Source organism: Carassius auratus, unplaced genomic scaffold (genome assembly GCF_003368295.1).
Source record: "Carassius auratus strain Wakin unplaced genomic scaffold, ASM336829v1 scaf_tig00216014, whole genome shotgun sequence".
Classification (NCBI taxonomy): domain Eukaryota; kingdom Metazoa; phylum Chordata; class Actinopteri; order Cypriniformes; family Cyprinidae; genus Carassius; species Carassius auratus.
The window spans coordinates 473,960-500,301 of NW_020528362.1; the positions used below are offsets into that span (position 1 = coordinate 473,960).

At 36.3% G+C, this 26,342-nt stretch overlaps 2 protein-coding genes and 1 long non-coding RNA gene across 6 annotated transcripts; 1 reads left to right on the forward strand and 2 right to left on the reverse strand.

Annotated features, from left to right (window-relative positions):
* Window positions 1–5,536: 5,536 nt before the first annotated feature.
* Window positions 5,537–14,925, forward strand: LOC113096646 (uncharacterized). Of its 4 annotated transcripts, none has more exons than XR_003288551.1 (7): window positions 5,537–5,577; window positions 8,114–8,212; window positions 11,482–11,778; window positions 11,884–12,101; window positions 12,943–13,088; window positions 13,174–13,311; window positions 13,428–14,925. XR_003288551.1 is itself a non-coding variant. In XM_026262058.1 (7 exons), exons 2-7 carry the CDS (start codon window positions 8,173–8,175, stop codon window positions 13,444–13,446), a joined length of 894 nt encoding a protein of 297 aa, XP_026117843.1. In that variant the 5' UTR covers window positions 5,538–5,577; window positions 8,114–8,172; the 3' UTR covers window positions 13,447–14,925. The 4 variants fall into 4 exon arrangements, 3 of the variants coding, with proteins under 3 accessions (XP_026117843.1, XP_026117840.1, XP_026117842.1); XM_026262058.1 differs by having other exon boundaries at window positions 5,538–5,577; window positions 11,884–12,141; window positions 13,174–13,307; XM_026262055.1 differs by having other exon boundaries at window positions 5,545–5,577; window positions 11,884–12,141.
* A 1,855-nt stretch (window positions 14,926–16,780) lies between these two features.
* Window positions 16,781–25,831, reverse strand: LOC113096647 (B-cell receptor CD22-like). The gene is made up of 5 exons (XM_026262059.1): window positions 25,813–25,831; window positions 24,162–24,413; window positions 23,416–23,658; window positions 23,021–23,293; window positions 16,781–16,839 (listed from the first exon to the last, which is right to left on the reverse strand). Exons 1-5 carry the CDS (start codon window positions 25,829–25,831, stop codon window positions 16,781–16,783), a joined length of 846 nt encoding a protein of 281 aa, XP_026117844.1.
* LOC113096682 (uncharacterized) lies at window positions 16,912–22,686 on the reverse strand. The gene is made up of 3 exons (XR_003288564.1): window positions 22,592–22,686; window positions 20,202–20,297; window positions 16,912–17,036 (listed from the first exon to the last, which is right to left on the reverse strand). It is a non-coding gene; the product is annotated as an uncharacterized LOC113096682 (long non-coding RNA).
* Window positions 25,832–26,342: the final 511 nt, after the last annotated feature.

Genomic DNA, 26,342 nt, shown 5'->3' on the forward strand with positions numbered 1-26,342 from the left:
TAGTATGCTAGTGTTCCATTCCGGACATAGCTGGAATCCATATAATGAGAAATACTGTAAACTACTAAACTATTAGACCATGTGGAATCAACTGATGATTCAACATAGATCTGCTGCTTTACACTGGTTAAAACATCAACAGACTCTGGAGCGATGAACCTGCTCACTGGGAAAGACTGGTTCACCTCCTTGTGGCCAAGAATAGCAGTGCCACAGATCTGAGACACTTTGAGAAGAACAACTTTTCTGTAAACTCTGATGGACAATACCTGATTTCATAAACACACGGATATCTGTCTATTTTTGCTGAAGGATTATGGATTACAATGGACAAATGAAAAACACAAATCATTATATTTAAACCACTGTACTGTAGTTAATGACAGAGCAAAGGTACAACATTTAGAGTGAATAACCTGTGCGTGTCTTATTGAGAGACTGCATTGGATGTGATTTATATTGATGTTGGTGTCTAACAGTGCCAGTACAGAGCTATCTTGGGTAAAGATCTAGTTTTTTTACCCATAGTTGTCACTGGAATAAACAGGATGTTTGTTAACAATACTAAAAGCACTTTAACTGGAGGAGGAGGCTTTATTTTTGATATTTTGTTTGGGTCCAACTCAACTGTTTATGGCCTTTTAAATGTGAAGAGGATGTTGAAAGAATGTATTTTGAAATATAGTAAATGTCAAGTCAATGTGCCTATGACTCAACAACGACAGCAGCACCAACAATAATAATAGTAATAATACGGTAGAGCTGTTCATTAAGTCAAGAACCACTTTTACCATGGTAAATTATTATTGTTCATGCATTGTGTTATTTTGAGTGAACAAACTCCTCATTATACAGACTACTGAGGTGAATAATTAGTTTTATAAAATATTTTTTATGAGAGATCAGATATAAAACTTGCAGCTGATATAAAGTACTTATAACACTATTATTATTATTATTCAAATTTATGTTGTTGAAAAAGAACGATTTTGGTTTTATCTTTATTGCGTTCTGCCGGTCTTAAACTGTGGCTGTAAGGAAACACCTGTTTCATGAATTTCCCTTTGTGTTTAGTCACTTTCAGAACTGGACTTTCATCACTTTAACTGTAAATGTCTGTTTTTAATAAATGAGAAGTTTTGAAGTGATTTTATCAGTGTGTTCAGTGAAGGGTGTTAGATCATAGTTGCGTAACACCTGGTGTGATTCTGAGGTGAGTGTTAAAAATACCCAGTGTATTCCCTAATTCCCAGCATCATGAAAAATGAAAGATTTAAGTGTGATGCAGATGCAGATGTGTGGTGAATTCAGCCTTCATCTGAAGTTACTGTACAGTATTGTATATGCAGTCACATATACACACAGAAAAAAAAAAAATCACTCAAGATTTTAGTTGCAGTATTCAATATATATATAAATTAAATAATGTTCGCCACTGACCTAAGACCTTTCCAAAGGAACTAATATGTATATGTTAGGGTACTAATATGTAATTTTATGGTACTAAAATATAACTTTAATGTGATAATATGCACTTTAAGATACTTTAAGAAGTATGTACCTTTAAGTCACTAATGTACATAAGGGTACTTATATGCACTTTTAAGATGCACTTATAAGGTGCTAATATGCACTTTCGGGTACTAATAAGTACTTTTAAAGTACTAATATTTACACGTTCGTATTAATATATCATTTTAAGGTACTAATATGTAATTTAATATTAAAGAATATAAATTGTAAGATACAAATATGTACTTTTAAGGTTGTACGTTAGGGTACTAATATGCACTTTAAGATGTACTTAAGGATGCAAATCTGTACTTTTATATGGTGCCTGGAAAAGAACATGGTCGGTTCACTTAGTTTTGTCGTGGCCACAACATAATACCTCGAGGGAATGTCATATTATGTCGTTTCCATGAGATCTTTTTGTTGAGGTAATGACATCCTTATGTCTTATGTCATGGCCTCGAGATGCTATGTTGAGGGATCATCCATTTCTTGCATAATACATAATACAACTATTGCCTGGATTTTAGATTATCTGTTATTACGACCATAGTTTGTTAGGTTTGTAACAAACAGTCTGACATTATTTTAACTAATACTGGAGCACCTCAGGGCACAGTTCTATCTCCCTTTTTCATTACACTTTACACTGCGGACTATAGGCATAGTCAGTCATCCTGTCTGGTACAAAAATTCTCTGACGACACTGCTTTAGTAGGTCTACTTAATCAGGGGGATGACCTTGCTTATAGAAGGGAGGTTCAGTCTTTTTCTAGCTGGTGTGAGTCAAACTTTCTAAAACTAATTATAGGGAAGACTAAAGAACTTGTGATTGATTTTAGAAAGAAAAAGGAGAAGGTCCTCCCAGTCACAATTAATGGTCAGCCGATTGAAATTGTTCAGTCATATACATTTTTAGGTGTCCATTTTGATGAAAAATTAAATTGGAAAGAGAATACTAATGTTTTAATAAAGAAGGCTTAGTCAAGACTTTTCTTTTTGAGAAAACTCTGATCTTTTAACATTAGTACAAAGCTTTTAGATGTTTTCTATCAGAGGATCTTGGCTAGTGTTCCTTTTTATGCTGTCCTTTGCTGGGGGGGGCAGCTTATCTGTTGATGATAAAAATAGGATAAATAAGCTGATCAAGAGAGCTGGTTCAGTTATTGGTCTTATCCCAGACTCACAGGTCATTGTGGAGAAGAGGATGAGGTCGAAATTAAAAATTGTTATGTTTTTTGAAGGCCATCCACTATATAGTGTTTTTAATGGAGTCAGAAGCTCTTTCAGCTAGCGTTTAATTATGCCTCGGTGCTCCAGTGAGCAATTGAGAAGGACTTTTGTTCCTGCAGCGGTCAAATATTTTAATGAACACTGTTGACTGTCAAACTGTTGAACTGTCTTTTTCTTTGCCCTGCATTTCTGAATTGTGCAATTGTATCTTGTTATAATCATGTCTCATTGGTCTCTTAATCATGTTTTTCATAGGTTTTAAATGTTGAATTATTTATGTGTGTTAGCTATGTGGTGTGCTTGTTGGCTGTATGTTTTAAGTTGGTGGCAAACCAGTTTCCCTTTCGGGATTAATAAAGTTCTTTCTCTCTCTCTCTCTCTCTCTCTCTCTCTCTCATGGCCATGAGTTTAATGCATATGGTTGACCATAGCAACCAGGCATTAGCAGAGATGTATTCATTAATATTTTATTTTGAATCAAGAAATTATTATATAATTTATTATAGAAAATATTTAATTACTAAATTATTATATTAACAATATGCCTTGGCTACTGGACTTTATCACGTGCGATAGTCAACATTCAAATGAAGTTTATCATGAATAAATGTTACATAAAGTGCATAATATAAAAAAATAAAGATTTTTATCCACCCTACAGATTGTCGATTAACTGATCCTCTTTTCCCCATAATATTTGTGTATTATTATTATTATTATTAGACTACTCTTATTAGTAATATTTTATATTCATTTATATTCATTTTTTTTTTTTTTTTTTGCTCCATTTCAATCTCTTTACTTAACGTTCTGAACACTTTTTTTTAAAGAATTACTGACTGTTAATGCTCCACATGCTGACTGGAAATTTAGCTGGATTCATTTGAACAAAAAATGGTGTTTAGCGCCACCCCTGGCACGTAGTAAAGGTCAACAGCCAATGCATAGAGTTACTATAATAATAACAATAAAATATTTTCTATAATAAATAATATAATTTCTTGATTCTAAATAAAATATCAATGAATACATCTCTGATAATACCGGGTTACTATGGTCACAATGTTTTTACGAAATAAACTCGTGACCATGAGAAAAAACATGTCGTTCCCTCAACATAAGAAGTTGTGGCCATGATAAATCGATGTTGTTCCCTCAACATAGCATCTCGGGGCCACGACATAAGGATGTCATTACCTCGACAAAATGATCTCTTGGCCATGTCATATTATCATGTTCCCACGAGTTATTATGTCGTGGCCATGACAAAACAAAGTGAACCGACCATGTCCTCTCTCAGGCACTGTACAAACCCGATTCCAAAAAATTGGAACTCTGTAGAAATTGTGAGTAAAAAAAGAATGGAATAATTCACAAATCTCATAAACTTATATTTTATTCACAATAGAATATTGATAACATATCAAATGTTGAAAGTGAGACATTGTGAAATGTCATGTCAAATATTTGCTCATTTTGGATTTCATGAGAGCTACACATTCCAAAAAAGTTGGGACAGGCAGCAATAAGAGGCCGGAAAAGTTAAATGTACATATGAGGAACAGCTGGAGGACCAATTTGCAACTCATTGGGTCAATTGGCAACATGATTGGGTGTAAAGTGGAAGTGAGTGGTAGTGTATCTCGGAAGTCAAGATGGGCAGAGGATCACCAATTCCCCCAAAGCTGCGGCCAAAAATAGTGGAGCAATATCAGAAAGGAGTTTCTCAGAGAAAAATTGTAAAGATTTCGAAGTTATCATCATTTACAGTGCATAATATCATCCAAAGATTCAGAGAATCAAGTCAAGGCCGGAAAACCATACTCGATGCCCGAGATCTTCGGGACCTTGGACAGCACTGCATCAAATACAGGAAAGCTACTGTAATGGAAATCACAACATGGGCTCAGGAATACTTCCAGAAAACATTGTCAGTGAACACAATCCACCGTGCCATTCACCGTTGCCGGCTAAAACTCTATCAAAAAGAAGTCATATCTAAACATGATCCAGAAGTGCAGGTGTTTTCTCTGGGCCAAGGCTCATTTAAGTGGAAAACTGAACTGTGGTCAAACGAATCAAAATTTGAAGTTCTTTTTGGAAAACTGGGACGCCATGTCATCTGGACTACAGAGGACAAGGACAACTCAAGTTGTTCTCAGCGCTCAGTTCAGAAGCCTGTATCTCTGATGGTATGGGGTCGCATGAGTGTGTGTGCCATGGGCAGCTTACACATCTGGAAAGGCACTGTCAAAGCTGAAAGGTATATCCTAATTCTAGAAGAACATATGCTCCCATCCAGACATCGTCTCTTTCAGGGAAGACCTTGCATTTTCCAAAATGACAATGCCAGACCACATACCGCATCAATTACAACATCATGACTGCATAGAAGAAGGATCCGGGTACTGAAATGACCAGCCTGCAGTCCAGATCTTTCACCCATAGAAAACATTTGGTGCATCATGAAGAGGAAGATGTGACAAAGAAGACCTAAGACAGTTCAGCAACTAGAAGCCTGTATTAGACAAGAATATTTTTCAAAGATGTAAATTGGATAGATAGATGATAGATAGATGATAGATAGATAGATAGATAGATAGATAGATAGATAGATAGATAGATAGATAGATAGATAGATAGATAGATAGCTGTTGCAGTACATTGTGATGCATTACTCATAGTTTCCGTATGACACCACTTTCATATTGTAAAAATAGGACTTAACCTACTTGTTTCAAACATGCAAATGAACCGGAAGTTTTGAGTTTGAGAGTTGAAAACCATTGCGTCTCATCCTGTTTAAGACATTTACTACAACAGAGCTTGCAGGTAAGAACTTGTTTTAGTTTGGGACCAATTTCTTGCTTTTATTCATTTGACATGTAATGAGTGAAATTTGAATGCAAGCATATTCTGTTTAATTTTAATTTTAATCAATGAGTTTTTATAACTGTGCAGCGTGTTCACAGCTGTTTCTAAATGTGCAATGTTTTTAGGTCTGCAATACTAGATTTAACACAAGTGATGTGCACTTTTTACAACATGCCAGTTGTTTTTTGTTTACATTTACATTACATTACATTACATGTTTTTGTTTAAAGTTGTAATGACTGGTTAAAGCTAGTCTTCCCTGGTAAAGGAGGTTCAGTTGTTCAGTTGTGGTCTTATCTGCTTATCTCTGTATTAAAGGGGTAGAAATGTAAACATTTGCTTAACTTACAGCACTAAGATTTAAGATTTCATTTAGAATCTATTATATGTGCTTGTGGTGTAGATTGAGTAGGCAAGACTTTAATTATAATAATTCCCTGTGAGTTATACAATTGTTTGTCTGTATGTGTGTGTGTTGGCGGAGGTCTTTTTTTGCTTTCTGTGACTCATTGTGAAAACAACACTGAAAAACATCTCAAGTTCAGAGGAGATTCAAATTTTCCACCAGATTAGGTGGAAAGTTACGCTGATATGCTCTGCTAACTGCACACACACCCAGCCGCCCACCCGTGAACACCCACAACTGAGACACTGCCTGTAGAAACCCAGCTAAAGTCTTTTTATTTGTGTCTGATTTACTATTTTCATAAAGATGTGAACATTCTGTGAAAATATAACCTTTATATCTTTAATACTGACTATAGTCAATATTCTGGTTAACCCAAAGGCTGGGTAAATATAGGACAGAGCCCAGCTTTACCCAGCAGATTGGGTAGTTTATTTAACCCAGCTAATGAGTTTATACATTTGTACTATATTACTAGCTTATTTTCTTTTTTACTTCATACATTAAATAATAGTAATAAAGTTTACAGATTAACTGAAATCCTCTAAACCTTTCTAAAATACTCCACACAACCACTGGTTTTCTTGATAAAATACTGTAACGACGCTGGTTCTCATGCCAGAGCTGAGTTGTGTTCGCTAACAGACCGCGGCCCTGCGTTTCACTCATATCTAAAACATGCGGTGACTCTTTAACCTGCCAAAACTCTGAGGACATGTTTTTACTCCCAAAGTATTATATTCTGTATCTTTATGAAATTGTTTATTTTATGCAAAGGATCAGGCTTTCCATAACTCGAAAAGATCGCGACACTTGTTAACTTAAATGTGATTCATACCGCGCGTCTGTATGTTGCTCTGCATAAAATGTAATGTTATATTACAGCACAGTAATGCTTTTATAGATAAAATAAAATGCACTCAAACCTGTAGCCCAGTGGTTCCTAACTTTTTCAACTCGTGGCGCACACAACCAAACACATATGTTTGCACGGCCCACTGCAAAAAAATTAACTGACCACACTATTGTTGGCTTAACAACTTAGTACTCAGAAGCTAGATTGTTAACTGTCTTTATTGAATGAACTGGCAATAAAGAGAAAATAACTCGGACTGGCACCGCTCAGCAAAACGGGAAAACCAGACCTAGCCAGAGCTCGGCAACTCGTAGATAGTCAGTGTAGCAAGCAGTCAGCAAACATGTTGACAGCCTATTATACATGTTTGAATTTGTTGTTCTATAGCATATGCAGCAAAAATAACTAAGATATATTGGCGCTTTATTCTTAAACCAATCAGTGAGCTCGAATAGTGGAAGCATAGTTACAGTTTAATATTTATTTTTTGTTATTTGATTATATATATATGAAATGATGTCATTATGTTATGACTAAGACATTTTTATATATATTAACAACATTATTATTTCTTTTAATATTAACTGGCGGCCCACCTGCAATACCATCGCCGGCCACAGGTTCAAAACCACTGGTGTAGCCTATTTTACAGAAGAATGCATCAGTTCTATGGTGCTTAGAACTGCTCTCTCGTGAAGAGAAGATGCAAAATCCCATGATAAATAACTCAACCATTGGGTTACATTTGACGCAGGATCTGAGTAACACAAAAACTACCCAAACATGGGGTTATATCTGACCCATCAGCTACAAAACAACCCAAACACTGGGCCCAGAAGGCTCAACCCAACATTTGGGTTAAAAAAATAACACAGGATTTTTTAGAGCGTATGGCCATGTCAAAGATTGAAATCATACTGAAATTAATGGTTGAAATCAAACTTTGATGTTTGTTATCTCATAATTAGATTTTTAGCCTGATTTTCACAGACAGGGTCACATATACCTAGAGTAATTGCTCATTTTCTAGTTTGTTGTGGTTTACAGAAGTCTGAGAAGAAGCATTATTATCATCATAAGTTCTAATAAGAAAGTTGGTCTGAACAGTTGGTTGAGGTAGAATTACCCATTCATTTAGACTGCTTAATTTTCTGCTGTGTTTGTAAACGTAGTTTTGCAGAAGAACTGCACTGCTGACGTTCACTTTTCTGTTTATTTCCTGTTTCTACCAGCAGCTGTTAAACAGGAAGTCTAGTATCTTTTTTCAGTCTTCAAAAACAAGCTGACAGCAATGAAACTCATTCTGCGGTGGATTTTTTGCTTCAGTTTAGGTACGTATCTGTTTTATGAAAAGTTCCCCAGCTTAAAACAGTCAAAAGATTTCCCTTATAGGTTCTTCTTAAAGTTAATTACTGAAGGGATGGTTATCAACAAAACACCCTTGTGTTGTTCCAAACCCATATAACTTTCTTTCATCTGTAGAAGACAAAAATATATTTGTAAGTATTTATAACCTGATTTCCCTTTACAATGAAGGCACTGAGCATCAGAAGTACACTCTCAGAAATAGAGACACAACAGCTGTTACTGGGGTGGCGTTGTTTCAAAAGCTATGTGCATTTTAGAGAGCGATATATAGCTTTATGCTACCAATATGCACACTTTTGGGGTAAATAAGGCACAAGGTGGACCTTTTGCAAAGGTAGGCTACTGCCCCAGTGACAGCCTTTGTACCTTTTTTCTAAGAGTGCAGCCTGGTGCAAAAAGTAGTCCATACTTTTGGAGTATATATACATATATATATTAGTGGTGGGCACAGATTAATTTTGTTAATCTAGATTAATTTTACTGTAATCTTGGGATTAATCTAGATTAAAGAGCCACACAGATGGGAAATAAAAAATTACCTGTATTACAGTGTATGATGTAGCTGTCCATCTGTGTAAACAATGTGCAAAGTAATTAAACCAAAAAGTACACGATTTATAAAGTTATTGGCTTCTAAAGTAAGGAGTCCACTCTGAATCGCTGAAACGAGTCGTTATAGATTTCAAATCTTTTGCCCATCTCTATGTACGTCACTAGGAACACTTTGCATAATAATCTCCGCCTACTGTCTTGGTAGAAACTGACCTCTGACCTGCCCCACCCCCCACACCGACGCTCTGGTTGGTGTGAGAGCATCATGTCGAGGAGACGGTGTGTTTTTAATTGTAAAGGCAAGTTTGTTTTATTTTCACTGCCAAAGAATGAAGATCAGAAGAACCAATGGCTAAAATTAATTTTTACCACAATACCAGAGCAGTACAACAAATCCTTTTTGTATTCACAACATTTCACTAATGACTGCTTTTCTGATCTCGGTGAGTACAGCGGGATTTTCAAAGAGTTTGGCCATAAAAGATGGTTTATTACCAACTTTATTTAGAACAACGAGCATCTCCGAATCACAAGGCGAAGTATGATTATGAAGTTATGTGTTTGTTTTCTCCCGAGCGTCTTATCAGTATGTGTGCTGTCTGCAGCCTGTCTGCGCTGATCGTCATGTACAAACACGTCATTAAAATGAAGTGTAACTCCGTGAATACTCAACGAAGAGACATGAGAGATATCTATAGAAAGCTTGACATGTCTACTTTAAATCTAAACAAGTGCTGCCGAAAACAGATATTCTGTGATAAAGTAATCCAGAATATCAAGTAAACGCGGTGTCTGTTTTTCACGTCTCCCTTCACTATATCTAATGTGACCACGCCCCTGAGCTGAACGCGCCTTTCAGATTCAAACTGAAGCGCGCGGCTTGAATACACCCACACAGAAGAAAAAGCAGCGAGACTGTTCAAGTTTTTTATTTTACTGTTTGCTTCGCGATGAGAAGAATAAGACATAATTCACCCCAAACAGATGCTAACACATTGTTTACCGTGAAGTTGTGTGAAAAGAAAACGCTAATGACAAGCTAATGACAAGCTAATGAGTGCTAACGCTTTGCAGGTGTACTGCAGTCACGGAAAAGTGAAGATCAAAGTTAATCTGATAAGATTGATCGATAATATCAGAAATATGGTGTGAATTAAGTTATATTTTACAACTTAAAAAGCAAACAAACAGACAGTGATAGTAAGAAAAATTATAGAGAAAAAATATAAAATAAAAACAGCTACACGGAGCTATGATTAGCTACCGAAGGCCAACAGGAAGCAGAGAAAACACTGTCCAACAGCGACACCAACAGGCGTCCTGTGTGAAAGCACAATGAGTATGAGTCCGTGCTGCTTCAGCGCCACATACGAAATTCACAGCATACGCACTGCAGACGGAGTATGTGTGAAACAGGCGTGCGTTTTGTCGAGGTTTCCATTGGGAAGCTTCTTAAAAAAAAACATTTCCCTGAAGCAAACCCGGCAGCTTCAGCTGCATCCATGTTTCACGTTTGATGTTGTAAGTTCACAGTAGGCATACACACAGGCAGTGTTGCCAGATCTCGCGAGACAAATAAGCAATCAGGCCTGTGAAAACAAGCCCAAAACAAGCGACTTTTTCTACGGAGCCCCTCTAGGTTCTGGGAAGAGAAAAATAAAAAACTGTGTGCACAGTTTTACAATTCATGGGGACAGATTTTAAACTATGGTTACAGATTGTCAACTTACATCCACGTGGACAGATTGGAAAACTGCGCAGTTTTACAAAACAGTTTATTCATTGTTCTTCCCCCAGAGCTTCAAGACAGTGACCACAAGAGGGAGATAAACCACCTTTTAACATTATTTAACATTAGAAAACTGAAATCAAATAAAGACTGATGTACAGAGTACATTATATACACAGTAAACATCTGATCTTTAAAATTTGCAGACATAAATAATTATCATCCTGAATTCACAAAATCTATATTTATTAATGCATAATAAAAACTCTCCTACAGTCCAGTAAGTCACCATCAGTTGCAACTCGTGCACATTTATTTAAAGTTTACGTCACTCACTGATGACGTTTTCCTAACCAGAAAAAAACAGATTGCCCTGCTCTGCCTCTGATTGTCTAGTACTCGTTGCCATCTGGGTCAGAGCGAATTAGAAGCAGGATGTGGGTAGGAAAAAAACTCTGCTGTCTCCTGTGTGTATTAATTTATTGTTTAAATAACATACAGAAAATATCTGCTTGATAACTTATATGGAGCTGGGAACAAACCCAAATAAGTAACTACACTTTAGAAACAAGCCCAAAAAAATACTACTCACGACTACAAATAATTGTAAGCGACTTTACAGAAAAACAAGCCCAAAGTCGCGTATAATAAGCAGACTTGGCATCACTGTACACAGGTTTAAAGACTCGTTCTCGCCCCATACAGTGCAATTCGGTTAGGTAAAACCATTAAAATATCAAGGTGAAAGTCATCATAGCTCGCCTAGTATAGATCCAGTCAACGGCCCACCACTAATATAAATATATATATATATATATATATATATATATATATATATATATATATATACAATTAAATGCAGAATGGGTGAGCAGAAGAGCCATCTTCCAAAAACACAAGAATCCTAATCATTATAGACAGCTTAGTCAAATAAAATTTTCATTCATGCAGGTTTTGTCGCTGATTGCCAAGAGCATCGTTATGGATTGAAAGGAAGCTCGATCCAACTAAGCATCAGTCCCAGAAACCAGTCACATGTGAAAGAAGCTGTATGGAGACGATTCAACAGGAAAGAGTTTCTTGCAAACTCACAGGGAGTTTCTCCTATATATAGGAATCGAATGAGCTTGAACACCTCAGACTGGTCTTTGACCATACACGACCTTCAGGAAAATGACAGTGGACAATATGAGGCCCTTTCGAACTTTGAGGTTGAAATTCTGACTGCATTCACACTTACAGTGGAGAGTAAGATCTAGCCATCTTATTGACATTGAATGCTTTTTAGATGATCTATAATTCAATATCTTAGCTCAGATGTTGCTGCTAACTCATCTGTGGTGTATTTTCCAGACACTGTCTCTGAGCCTGTTATCAAAGTGAGTCAATATGACTCTAATTCATCTGCTGCAGCATGTCAGGCGACAGTAAATTGTTCGACTGACGGCAGCTGGGCCATGTTTGGGTGCAACCAAAGTCTCTGTGCAAAGAAACAAGAAACTACATCCTCCATTAACATCACTGTCATCGTCACATCAGTGGACAACATCCAGTGCCACGCCAGCAACCACGTGAGCAAGAATCATTCTCAGACTACCAAAGTTATTATGTGTAAGCAGGAATTTTATTTAATACTCATCTTGTGACATGTTTCACACTGTTTGTACTTGCATTCATCCTAAATCAGGTTTGGGATTTCATACTTTATGCAAACTGGATGAGTAACGAGCATGAGTTTTATTAGCTGTCACATCTGTGAATATGTGTTCATGAAAACCCCCTCTGAATTCTTATGAAAGAAAGACAGAAGGAAGAAACAGAGGGGTGTTTACATCACAAGTTTATAATCATTTCCTCCATGTGCTATAGTGAAGTGTTTCTGTGGCTTTACAAGTGCATGATTATGTACTAAGGCAAAAACGGAGCCTGTTGACTGGTTAGCAATTGGCATTAAGTTCATTGTTTATATCGTTACAATATGTGAACTATCCTGTGGCCAAACTGCTAAACATGACGAGCACTGGCGGCTCCAGAAGTGTTTTCTTGGTGGAGCGAAGATATTTTTTAAGGTGCATCAATAACTTCCATATTCTGCATTTATTGTATTTTACTGATTTAAAATTTTCGGATTTCGACAATAATTGGGGGTTAAAGCCATCAGTTTCTCACCGGTTGCAGATTGGGACAATATGGCTGTTGTCTTTGAAGCTATTCTAAGATGTGTCTGAAGTGTGTGGTCTTCTGCTTCACGATTAATAATGCTCCATCTTCGTTATGATCGCTGTTGATGAGGAGCTGATGTTGGCTTGGCTATTTGCTTATTTAGTGCCAAGATATTATGCTGTACCAAGTTTAAATAGTTGTTTTGTTGTTGTTTCTTTTTCTAAAATGTGTTATTATATTTATCTTCAGGTAATGAAAAGCTGCAAAGTGATTTGCACTCTCCATCGTCACTCAGCACTCAGAACATTATCATCATTGGTGTTTTATTGGCTTTGTTTCTGGGTTCCATTGCAGTATTTGTCATGAGAAGGAAGTGTTCAAAAATTCATCCGCAGGTATAATTCTCTCTCAGAGCAGAATTATTTATCATGACTCTAGTTTTATTTTATTTTTAATCTCTGTATGTTCTCTCTGTATCAGTCCAGTCATGTTGTGATTCAACAGCATCATGAGACGATCTACAGCACAGTGCAAAAGCCGTCCACATCCCTGACATCTCCGACAAACAACACTGTCAGCAACAAAGTAGAAACCATCTATGACACTCCATCACGGCATGTATGCAATATCTTACTGAATAGTGAGACTGTAATTTGAATCAATGTCCTCTGATCTGTTTAGATGCAGTGAAACTCTGTGTGACCTGTTTATTTGCTGGTTTGTGTGTTTCTCAGACCAAGGCTTGTCAAGTAGACAGTGTGGCGGTGAAGAGAAACAATCAGGAGCAGCTGCAATCTGGACACGACAGAGCTATTGAAGTAAAAGCTACAGTTCACCAGGCAGCAGAACACGATTCAGAACCAATGAACACGGTTTACTGCAAACTGGGAGAGATATGACACAAACACACCAGACTGTACATGCCTGAGACGTCACTTCAGCTGAGATTAAAGACCTTTGTGAAAGAAAAAAAGATATTTAATGTAAATTTTGTGTTTTCACTAGTGAATAGATGGTTTTGAGGATCATTGGTGGATGCAGTATATGCTGTTTGCAACATGCTATTTTGTGAAACAGTATATTCAATACACAAAAAAGGAGGTTTTCTTAGCAATACAGTGGAAGAATCATTTTTGGTACCCCAAAGAACTTTTAAACTCTTTAAAAAAATTTAGTGTGAAGAATATTTAATAATATGAAGAACCTTTAAAGAACATTTGTGGAATGTAAATATTCTTCACAGAACTATCAATAGCAATACATAATCTTTATTTTTAGAAGTGCAATGATATACATTTCAAACAGTCCCATGTTGTTGTCCTGTGACCTCATTGTGTAGCACGTTTCATTCAGCAAGTAGCATTGAGCTGAGTTGTCATCTCAAAAAAAATGTGTAATTTTGATTTTTAAAAATTATGAAAATTTGGGGTTAAAAAAATCACATCACATATAGTCGCTAGTTCATTCCTTACACTGGAAATGAAAAGTCAAGTTGAGTGCAATTACATGATTGTAGCATTCTTTATCTTATGTATTGTGTGGTTTGGCAAATAAAAAATAAGATTAAAAAAAAATAGCATACTGTACACAGTATACTGAACAAATGGTGATTATACGCTGTTCTGAACATAATTGTCTGTTGTATTACACACTTTCTCTGGGTTGACAACTGTTTAGTTAGGAATGAAGATGTAAATTATAATGTGATACTAAACAGTTTTATTTTTGTAAAATAAAGGCAATTGCAAAGTAGTTATTTTGATAATTTGTTATATGTTGACTGCCTTCTATTACATTTAAGGCAGGGGTGTCCAAACCTGTTCTCGGAGGACCACTATCATGCAGAGTTTAGTTAAACTCTGATTAAACACACCTGAACCAAAGTAACCAAGGCCTTCAGTTTCAGTAGAAACTTCCAGGAAGTTGTATTGAAGATGGTTGAAGCTAAACTTTGCAAAACTCCAGCCCTCCAGGAGCAGGATTTGACATCCCAGATTTAAGCTCATAATGAAACTAAGTACTAGAGTCTAGACTGTAATGTATTTAGCTGATGAAGGGCATGTGATTACTGCATATAACTGCATATAATGTGGTTTTTACTGGCAGCACAAACAGGAAATTCACATTTATCTTTGGTGAACAGAATAAGACTCTTGAAACTTATTAAAAGTGCCATATAGAGAAAATGTAAAGATATATACATATAAAAAATAAAACAGTAACCTTGTGAAACTACAGCTTGAGACCCAGCAGTGTCATGACAACCCAAAAATCCTGATGATTTAAAAAAACTGAATGTACACAGAAATTTTGCAATATTTTTTTCAGACAAACAGAGATGTTAAGAATCAGCGTATGAATCTCAACAATGGTGGCAATCAAATGAAAGGCTTCCTGCTGCAGTGCATGATGGGGGCTATCATAGTACAAAAACATATTCATGACTCCCAGCATGCATTCTGGCATGAATAAATTATAAAGCCAAATTGTCTCACTCTTTTGAATTCATATTATTTGCTTTTATTTTTCCTGTTTTATCATGACTTTAGTTGCTTGTTTTGTGATGATCTGAGATTATATTTATATTGCGTTGATTGTCAACACTGTTGAGTTTCATATGCTGATTCTTGATGTCTGTGTGTGTCAAAATGCAGTTGTTGAAAACTTTCTGTCCAAATTGTATTTTTTATATTTTGCAGATTATCCAATTATCACAACTGCGCTAAATTACAGAGATACTGAATTATCACAAGAATTAGTAGCATTATTGTTATCCCACATAATAAGAGTCTTACCTGAATGAAATTTATCAGATATCATCATAAACACAGCAATTTTATTTAATAATTTTATTTTTTGTCTTAATAAATGTGTCTAATAAACACATATTTACAGGAGTGAGAAAAAGTTATGTTAAATAGTCAATGGTCAAGAGCCTTTCTAAAACACTAAACACTATAACGGTGACAAAAATAATTCTCATTAAGAACTTCTGTATACATAATATAAAAATAAAAACAAGCTGGTTTGTAATAAGTATGGATGTAATGATTCAGTCAATTGTTCTCACCATTTAGTTTTTTAACAAAATGAGATTGAAGACATTATACATTGCATGAAAAGGTGCTGTTTTATTTGGACATTGCCGCACGTTTCTTTGTTAAATTGAAATATAACAAAACTAAATTAAAAATTTGAAACAAACCCCAAATTAAACAAGTAAATTGCACAAAATCTTTACTCTTTCTATTTAAAATTAGAGGCAACCACTGGAGCCAAACAAAGATGCAGCATACATGCAGCATGAGTAGTCTTTAATCTAAATTAGACTGTACAATTTCGAAATTTGAAGCCAAAACAGAATGGTCTGACTTTAATTTTGTGGAACTATACTACATAAAACAGCTGAATGAAACGGCAGACAAGCTGAATGAGATGCAGATTCACTTTCTGACACCAGATGATGCTTATGAACAGCAGTGATCAAAGTCTCTTTAAGACAAGTCATGTCACTCAGCTGCCATCTCTGAAACGCCTCTCAGGCATCCAGGCCTATCTCTTTGAATGGGTAAACATCAATTTCTCCAAAACTGTTCACTAAGCTTAGGATACAATTTAATATTTTAAATCACCATATAAATCTTAAAACAACTGTGTCATAAACTGACCTTGATGCTTGAGGAAGCTCTGTGGTTAATATAAACATGTGAAAAATAGGCCTATTGGTATTTTCTTAAAATATTCATATGCATATTAGTAATAGCAGTTATGTAAGATGAATGAATATTCACCCAGTGGTACTGTATCAGCAGTTATAAGAATCATGTGTTGTGGTGAAACAAATCTTGTTTTAAAATGTCATGGATTATGAATATATGCATGATATGATTAATAATTTAAACAATATTAATAATTAGGGTAATGTATCCAAATCACAGAGTTTTGGTACATTTTTGATTTCCATTGTTGATGAAAGTTGAGTATTCATCATATAGATCCAGCAACAGAACCTGGAATTATACAAATTAATTCAGTATAAAACATGCATCTTTGTAATTGCTTTATTTTATGATATTTTACATTGTTTTTAGTTTACTTCACCTTTAATCTTCAGTTTGGAGTAAACAGTGTCACAACTCTCCTTTCCTAACAGATGACAAGAGTTATTTAAAATATATCTTACATGCATTAAATATATTTATATATTTATTACAACAAACAACTGCAAATACATCTCAGCAGGTTTGGTTTCATACCTTGGTCTTTCTTTTTCTCCTTAATTTCATTCATGGATTTCAGGTTAATCTTTGCATAGGACACATAAGAAGGACCATATATGGTATCTGCATTAAAAAAAATAATGAATGAGTGTCAGACTTTGTTCCATATTTTGTGTGTGTTTTGCTCCATGTGACCTCAAGTTGATTGTTAATTTGATTACATGCGTGTCATCTTAGTCCCTTGTTTTCCTGTGTTTAACAAAGCCCCAGTCCTTTCTGTTAGTGTTTGTCAGTTCTACTTGTGTTGATGTCTTCTGCTATGTGTGTCTTCCTGGTTCCCCTTGATTCAATGAAAGTCTCCTGTGTTGATGTACTTCTGGTCTCCTCGTTCTTTGCTCCATGCTCCCTTACAGTAGCACCCCTTCTACCCATGTTTGTTTTCCATCTTTTTTTAAAAGTGTTTTGTTTTCTCATTCTTTTCTACCCGTTTGCCCTCGCGGGTGGAAACCCTCATGATTTTGTTCTAGCTCAGGATGACGTACCATCAACCCACAGAGCTCCCAGACACCACCTTCCTCAATTGGAAGGGGGCAGTCATTCGGTGTCTGGAGCACCTCTGCTCCTGATCCAGAGCCCCTTCTGCTGGAACACTTCCATTCTTGAGTCAAGTTCACAGGCCGCACCAAACTCTAGTGCGCTGGCCATGTGCGCTGGCTTCACAGAAGTCAAGTTCGTTAGTTGTTCAGCACTCTAACCCACCGACCACTCCTATGGTAAGCCCACCAGCTGCTCCCGTGTTGGCTCCAGCCTCCGAGCTCAATCCAGTACCAGGTCCTTGATACTGCCTCGCTGTACCTGCTCCTCTAGAGAGCCCTTCAGTACCAGGTCCTTGATACTGCCTTGCTGTGCCTTTAAGCTCAGGGAGGGATCCTGACCCCCAATTAAACCCAGGGAGGGCTCATGATTCCTTGTGTAGCCCAGGGAGGGATTCAGATCCCCAGTTAAGCTCGGGGAGGGCTCCAGGCCCTGAAGTCAGCCCTGTAACTCCCCCCAAGTATTTTGGGCTGGGGCCACAACCTTGGAGGTGGATCCGCCATGGCCTCCCGATCCTCCTGATGCGCCATGGCACCTTTAATGGGTAACGCTCTGGAGTCCCACCGTCTTGTGCCTGTCCTGAGGGACCTCCAGAGGGCCCAACCCCCCACCCCATTGAATATCACGTGGCACGAGGATGTGACTTCTGGAAGGGGGAGTAATGTCAGACTCTGTTCCTTGTTTTGTGTGTTTTGTCCATGTGACCTAGTTTCTCCATAATGTTGATTGTTAATTTGATTCCAGGTGTATCTCCTTAGTCCCTCGTTATCATGTGTTTAAAAGCCCCAGTCCTTTCATTTAGTGTTTGTTAGTTCTACTTGTTGATTGTCTTCTGCTATGTGTGTTTTCCTGGTTCCCTTGATTAAAATAGCCGCATTTCCACTGTCGGGCCAGTGCGAGCCAGGGCTTAAAGTGGGCCGGGCGGGGCTCATAGCCCCGGGCCAGTAGCACCGAGGCCAGAATAGCGCAGGGTTTCCACAGTGGAGCTTGAAGCACCGCTGCACGTCACTAAAACACGCCCTTTACACGCCCCTCAGAACAACGTCATGCAACCTCAAAATTTCACCAACAAAGAGAAGTTATCAGAAAACTAAGAAATAAGTCTCTGGAACATGTGCGATCACAAAACAAACATGATAAAAGCGGCCGTTTGTTAGCATGCTTTGTTATAAATTAATATTCAAAAGCATCGATGTTTTAACTATAGAATAAGTGATGCATTGATCATATTGTTTTAATTTATCAGGACTCAAAATTATTCACACATAAATACACTTATTTCTATTTTATTTATTTATTTTTAAACGCTTATGAAAATAGCCTGCTTATTCAGTCGAGTCTGTTTCTGTTTATTAGCCACAGTAGCCGTCATATTTAGAATGAATGATAATATCTTTATTTTTATCAAAGCTCCCGAACAAAAAAACATTATTAGGCTATATTCTTTTATGATAGGCAACGTGAGATAAACTCTCGAGACGAGGCTTGTGACAGATAATATAAGTTACTTAATAAATACACGATTGTGATTTCTTCAAGCGGTCATATTTTACCATGTTTACTATGGTAACATGTTTAGCGTCCATATCTTTTTCATCGCTTATAAATATTTCTGCCTTGTATGGTAATTATAATCCACATCAGATCAAGTTATTTCAAACTCTCGCTGCTGACTGAAAGAGAGTTTGGAGCTCGACTTATTTAAAAAAGTGTTTAATGCTGGTGTTAAAGCTGTTATCTTTCTGAAATGATCCTCAGCGCAGACTCGCTATTTTTATAAAAGCTCCCAAACAAAAATCATTATTATATTTTGATGATATGCAACGTGGAGCTAAACTCACGAAACGAGACGACAGATAAAATGTTACTTAATAAATACACAATTGTGATAGAGAATAAGAAGCTGACGTCTGATTTATCCAAGCGGTCATATTTACCATGTTTACTATGGTAACGTTAATGTTTAGCGTGCATAGTCTTTTACATCGCTTATAAATATTTCTGCCTTGTTTAATGATTATAATCCACATCGGATCAAGTTATTTCAAACACTTGCTGCTAACTAACAGTGAGTTTTGAGCTCAACTTATTTTAAAACGTCTTAATGCTGGTGTTAAAGCTGTTATCTTTCTGAAATGATCTGCGCTGACGCTCTCTAGATGCGGAGAAACTCCGCCTTTGTTCATAACTCCTCCTCTAGCCCCAGCTGGCCTGTTTTGGCCCAAGGATTTCGTCAGGCCGAAAAAACCTGGCCGTTGGCCCCGAGGAAGCCCCGAGGCACGATCAAGCCCCGGAAGTGACAGTGGAAACGCGACTGGCCCTGGCACGCACTAGCACGCCCGGTCCTAGCTCGATAGTGGAAACACGGCTAATGAAAGTCTGATGTACTTCTGGTCTCCTTGTTTCCATGCTGCCTCATAGTAGCACCATGACCATGTGAGAGATTTTTCCTCTATTTTTCAGTTTTTTGTTTTTCAGTTGTTTATTTACTGCGTGTTTTTTTTTTGTCTTAAACTTATGGCTATTTTGTTGTCCATGATAAAGTTAAATCATTTAAACCAAAGAACTCGTTTCTATATAGGTCATCTATTTGAATGTAACTTATCTAACACATATATTTACCAACAAACAAAAACATTACTGCTATTAATTTAAAGAGACTGTGAGTATTTCTGGGTAATGACTGAGACTGACCGGACTGCGGTGGTGTTTGTCCACTCGTCTTCTGTTCTGATGTCTGTTTGATGTTTTGCGGCTGATGGTCAGTAGAGGAACATGGAGATCCTGCACCTACTTAAACACAGAGAAACCTCAGGAATGATTCACAAAGTTTTCCTGTCCTCAGATTATGACAGATATTAATATAAAATTATCTTTAAAGGGGTCATATGATGTGTTTTCAAGTTCCTTTTTCTTTAGAGTGTTACAAGATATTTGTGAATAGATAAGATCCCTAAAGTTGCAAAGACTAAAGTCTCAAACTCTAAGAGATATTCTTTATAAAAGTTAAGGCTCGTCCACGCCCTCCTAAAATGCCCCATTTAAACATGCCCCCATCTACGTCGCAATGTGAAAAGATTTGCATAACTATGCCCAAATGTTCAGGCAAAGGAGGAAGCCGTAACTTTGGTTCTGTAGTATTGTTGTCATTGTCACTGTGTTGTGGAGATGCTGTGCGTTTCGTTGTGAAAGCAAAACTACTTTGGTCTTCCAAAACAGGGCACAACTAGAAATCAGTGGTTAAGTTGTATTTCCAACACCTTTCCAGAACAGGGCTGGACTGAGACAAAAAAATCAGTGCTGGCATTTTTTTGGTCCAGGAGGACCACCACCACTTCAGGATATAAACATATACAATGCAATTTATTCCTGCTACTTCAAAGCTTAAATGTTAGCATCATCACTCCAGTCACATGATCCTTCAGAAATCATTTATAATATCTGAAAAAAGTAATCAGATTTTTTCTGTAACATTGTCTTTATCGTAACTTTTGATCAGTTTAAAGCATCCTTGCTAAATAAAAGTATTAATTTATATCACCCCCACCTCCCAAAAAAAAAACAAAAAAAAAAACAATATATATATATATAATGACTCCAAGCTTTGATTGGTAGGCTATATGTATAATGTTACAAAAGCTTTTTTTTTCAGATAACTGCTGATCTTTGGATCTTTCTATATATATATAATGACTCCAAGCTTTGAATGGTAGGTTATATAATTGTTACAAAAGTTTTTTTTTTTCAGATAAATGCTGATCTTTGGATCTTTCTATTGGTTCTTCCTTACTATTCAACATTTTTTGACTGGTATTGTATGTATTTAGCCTATGCATCACACTCATCACATCTTGTTTTGAATAAGAATAAAACATCAGGTTCGATAATATCCTGTATTTTTTTATTTAAATCTAGCTTTATTTGCATTGGCCCATGGAAACCTCTATTAACACACTTTGTTTAATTGAAAAGTGTTTATGTATTCTACACTCAAGGTCACACATTAGGATACGTTTATATGCCTACTTCCTTTGCGAGTCCCTATCAATCACTTGACCAGTTTAGTTCTCCTCTCCTTCTCCTGCCTGGCTCTTTGGCCTGCATTACACAGAGCAAGCCTGTTCTTGATAAAGCTGCTGTGAAAATGTGGAAAAAGCTGACGAGGAAGAAGTTGGGTTGATGCGATCTTTATATAGGTGGAGTGAAATACTTCATCGCTTCATCTATAGCACATTGTGATTGGATGTTTACACTTTCAATATAGGACACAAACCAATGGGCCACTGGCTGCTCGCTGTCCATGCGTCATGGTTGTCAGCAAAAAAAGTTTTGTTTTAGGTGAGTCAGTTCACTGGGAAAATGCCCGGCATGCCAATTTATCAATCCAGCCCTGGTTCCAGAACTGTTCAACCCAAATATTCAGATGTGTGCAGCGCATTTTATGGAGGATGAGGACTCTTTCCTGTGAGAGTAGCCTACAATGTCATGTTCTGGCAAATAATGCTGACACACAGCCTGTAAGTAAGTTTTCATATTTAAAGAATTTGCCACAAAGACGAGTTTTAAGTAGTGTAGATACACAACATGTAAAAACACAGTATAAGTCCTTATAATTAGTAATTATGTTCCTACTGGATGCTACAAATGGCTCGTTTGTAATGGGTTGTAATGGTTTTGTCTGGTCGTGAAGGGAGACAGCATCATAGTATGGTAAGGGGCTTAACATTTCCGTCACATGCTTGAGGTATTCAGCCAATCACAATGCACTGGATAGCTGGCCAATCAGAGCACACCTCGCTTATCAGAACAATGGGCTTTGTAAACTTGACACATTTCAGAAAGGCGGGCATAGAAGAGAAACAATAATGTACAGTATGTGGAAAAGTTTTTTTTTTTTTTTTTTACCTTTAACCGCATGAACACATTGCATTACACCAAATTACACACATTACATTAAACAAAATGATATTCTTTTTTTATCAAACGTCATATGACCCCTTTAACCATAAAAAGCTTTCAAGGTTCATTATAGTTGGGATAGTCTGTATGAATAGTTAATGCTGATTTAAAGAGATGAGATGAACCTTTGCGTTTGCAGAACCACAGCAAGACCAGAGCGAAAATGAGCAGAAATGTGACACTCAGTCCTGCGATCAGTCCAGCTTTTGAAAATTCTATTGATTTAAAATAAAAGGGCAGTTGGTCAAATTAATCATTTTGTTAATCTGCACTTTGATTGTGACATGTTTTAGCCTCAATTAAACTCATGTATTCATTAAAATAGTTTTTGTTTGTTTGTTTTTTTATCTGCAGATTTACTACAAATAATATACAGTAAATAAGTAGCAGAACATAAATCGATGCACATTATATTAAACATGATTTCAACTGATCAATTCTTGGTTCCGCTTTTTAAAAAAAACTTCTCTATCTCTCTCTCTTTTTTTTAAACATGTTGGTTAAGGTTTCTCTTTCGTTAATTATGTGATATGAACAAATATAAAGACTCTCACCTGATACAGTGAGTGTAACTTTATCACTGGTGTGTGAGTATCGTGATCCTCCTGTTTCTCTTCCAGTGCAGCTGTAATCACCTGTGTGAGATTCATTAACAGAACTGATTCGGTATTCCTGAGACTGACTGACATGAATCTCTGAATTATCTTTATTCCAGCTGTATCTCCAGTTGATGACGTCTGTTTGCTGTATGTCACACGAGAGAGTGACTGTCTGTCCTCTGGACACACGTCCATCAGGCTGGACACGCACTACAGGCTTGGGTCTCTCTGTGCAAAACAAACTGAAGTTACTTTAACTGACAGCACATGATATTGTGAACGGGGGACATTAATCTTCATAATATTATTGTAAACTCTAAATCAGATTGTCCTGTAAAAACAGCACTGACCTCTTACTGTTAGCTCGACTCCTTGGCTTTGTGTGGTTTTATTTTGTACGGCACACGAATATCTTCCTCCATCAGAGACTCTCACTTCTCTCAGTGTTACTGTTGCAGAAACAGCTTTTGTTCTGTTATAGTTCTTGAACCAGTAAATTGTTCGTCCAGTTGACCGTCTCACATCACAGATCAGAGTAACTGTGTCTCCAGTGAACACTGAACTCTGGGGCTTTACAGTTACAATGGGATTGTCTGTAAATATTTAACAATACAATCCTGAGTCATCATCTATCGCTGTGTATGATTTCTGTTATTTATATTAAACGTTTCTTAATTTTGCCTCTCCCGTCATCTTATTTTCTTTGTCATTATGAGTAATATAATTGTATGGCTGTTTTATGCTCTTCTTACATGAGAGGTCTCTTAAAGACGACACATGAAGATATAAATCCTGTGAGACTTGGCTCCTCAATTGGATGCTGAACTCATTTCGGTTCTCAACTTTCATTGTTAACACTATAGGAAGTATTTTATTATCAGCCAATATCCATATGGCAGTAACATGTATAATATAATACACTCAATGTGGTTAGTTAATGTCATGTATTGAGATTAAGCAGACACAATTAACATTCAGTCGGTCTAAAATGCAGAATCTAGAAATGTTTACTAGTCGGATTTTTTCTCAGTTGGAGTCAATAAATTGTTTATGCATCTGAGCAAGATCCTGACGTGTATCATTGATGATCACTCACCTGAAACAGTCAGATTCACAGCATTACTCCATTCAGAGCAGACTGATCCTCTGCAGACTTTACACTTGCAGGACTGTGTGAGCTCTACAGTGATCTCGAAATCATTTTCATCTTTAGAGTTGTACTTTTTATCTCCACACTGCAATGTGTATGTCCAATTGTCCCCATCTATGTCACATTCGAGTTTGACAGTATCTCCTCTGAATATCTGTGATGATTTTCTCTCAAACTCCAGATGAGGTGTAGGTGGCTCTGTAAGAACAGAACAAACAGAAGTTATGGTGAAACATCTAAATAAGTCACAATAATCTACACATGTATCAGTGTTTATTTCTTGTCTTTGTCCAGGAATGATGCAATACAATGAAAACACTTTATGCTGTGTGCCAATAAAGCCTCTTGCCCTGCATGAAGAGAACAATAAACTCAATATATTTACAACAGATTTTTTTTCTCTGTGTAAATAAAAGCCCTTCTTAACATGTTATTATATTTTTGATCATAATATATATACATTATATGTGTGAATACTTGAAGAAATATATAAATCACCTCGGGTGTGTACAGGATGAACATTTAAAATCAGCACTGAAAAGTGAAAAGACAATTACTGATTAATTATTAGATTTAGTTGCTTCTAAATAGAACAACATGAATATATTTCAAAACCTTTGAAAGGAATTTCACAAGAAAACAGTTTAAATCACTGTTTGAATAGTTTACACTGATTAAACCTTTGAGAGATGAATTCACTTTTATAAAAGACAATCTACAAGCAGTTTCAATGGGTTTATGGTACAACATCAACTCTTTCTATCATCTCTATTCTATCAAATCAGCTCAATCTATTTCTATCCTTTCAGATCTATCAAAAATGGAGGAAGTCAAGAATGAGCAGAATGATGAAGGTTAAAGAGGAAGAGTGAAGACAACATCTGTGTGCATAGCTAACAATATCAATGTGATGCTGTCATCACACAACTGAAATAACACAGAAAATAAATTGCAAAATATATTTTGCATGCCATCAGTACTTCTCAGTGGTGGACGAAGTACACAAATCAAGTACTTGAGTAAAAGTACAGATACATATAATAAAATATTACTCCAGTAAGAGTAAAAGTACTCCTTTTTCAATGTTACTCAAGTGAAAGTACAAAAGTACTAAATTTTTTATGTACTTAAGTAAAAAAGTACTGAAAGATAGATGTTTGCAATTTTATATAGGTTACTTAATTTAATTTTATATTAGCACATATTTTTTATAATCCTACTGCTCAAAATACCTGGGATTTTTCCAAAATAACCACTATATGGAGTCAAGATATATTTTTGTTGTTGATATGGACTACGCTGACGAGAGTAATGTTCACTGTGAAGCTTACACTGTGATGTACTTGAGAGAAAACAGAGATGACCATCTGATCTTCACCAGTAAGAACAAAGTATTTTAAAGTTTTGTTTTACAGTACATCACAGTTATATATGACATCATATTAAGGCCTGAAGTTAGGAAGAACATTAAGGAAAATATAATTATATTTTCATAATGATTTTTTCCTTCTCAAACCTTGTCTGTGGTGTAAAAACACCCCTGGCCAAACAGGGTGCATCTCTTCCCCTCTTTGATAATTACTGTAACGTTAGTTACCATGTTCTGAACACCACATCCTTACTTTTCTCCCCAGATGTAATCTATATATGTATATATAGGTGGTTGAATATAAATATTTGGACATTATTTATAAAAAATTACCTCAAGTTAGCACAAGCAAGCTTGTTAGCTAGACAGTTAGCATCAGCTAACAATATTTAATTATTTTCAGTATGGTTATGAAAAAACATTCATGTCTGTCTACTCCGCTAGTTAATCCAAACAATATAAATATGTATAACGTTACTGTTGATAAACAATATAAAAACAGACGTCATAGGACATGGATGGTAGGGGAGAGCAGGGGCGAAAGTACTATTTTTCAGAAAAACATAATTTTAAAAGATAATGTTGTATACAGAGATATATTTCTGCTGTGGCCAGTAACTCAGAAGTGTGGTCTAACAATACCAGGTGGTATTTTGTAGAAATGTAGAAAGATTATAATTTCACTTTGAACGTAAAATGCACATTGTTACTTTCGACCCCATCGGTTGGGACGAAAGTAACACAACAGTATAAGCTAG

Excerpts from the sequence above, each read along its gene's own strand:
- LOC113096646 (XM_026262055.1), top strand. The coding sequence starts at position 8,173 with ATGAAACTCATTCTGCGGTGGATTTTTTGCTTCAGTTTAG. Across the intron at positions 13,089-13,173 it reads GTTCAAAAATTCATCCGCAG|TCCAGTCATGTTGTGATTCA; the intron begins GTATAATTCTCT and ends TCTCTGTATCAG. Across the intron at positions 13,312-13,427 it reads ATGACACTCCATCACGGCAT|ACCAAGGCTTGTCAAGTAGA; the intron begins GTATGCAATATC and ends TGTGTTTCTCAG.
- LOC113096647 (XM_026262059.1), bottom strand. Across the intron at positions 23,294-23,415 it reads AGTCGAGCTAACAGTAAGAG|AGAGACCCAAGCCTGTAGTG; the intron begins GTCAGTGCTGTT and ends TGTTTTGCACAG. Across the intron at positions 16,840-23,020 it reads AGTTACACTCACTGTATCAG|GAAAGGAGAGTTGTGACACT; the intron begins GTGAGAGTCTTT and ends GTCATCTGTTAG.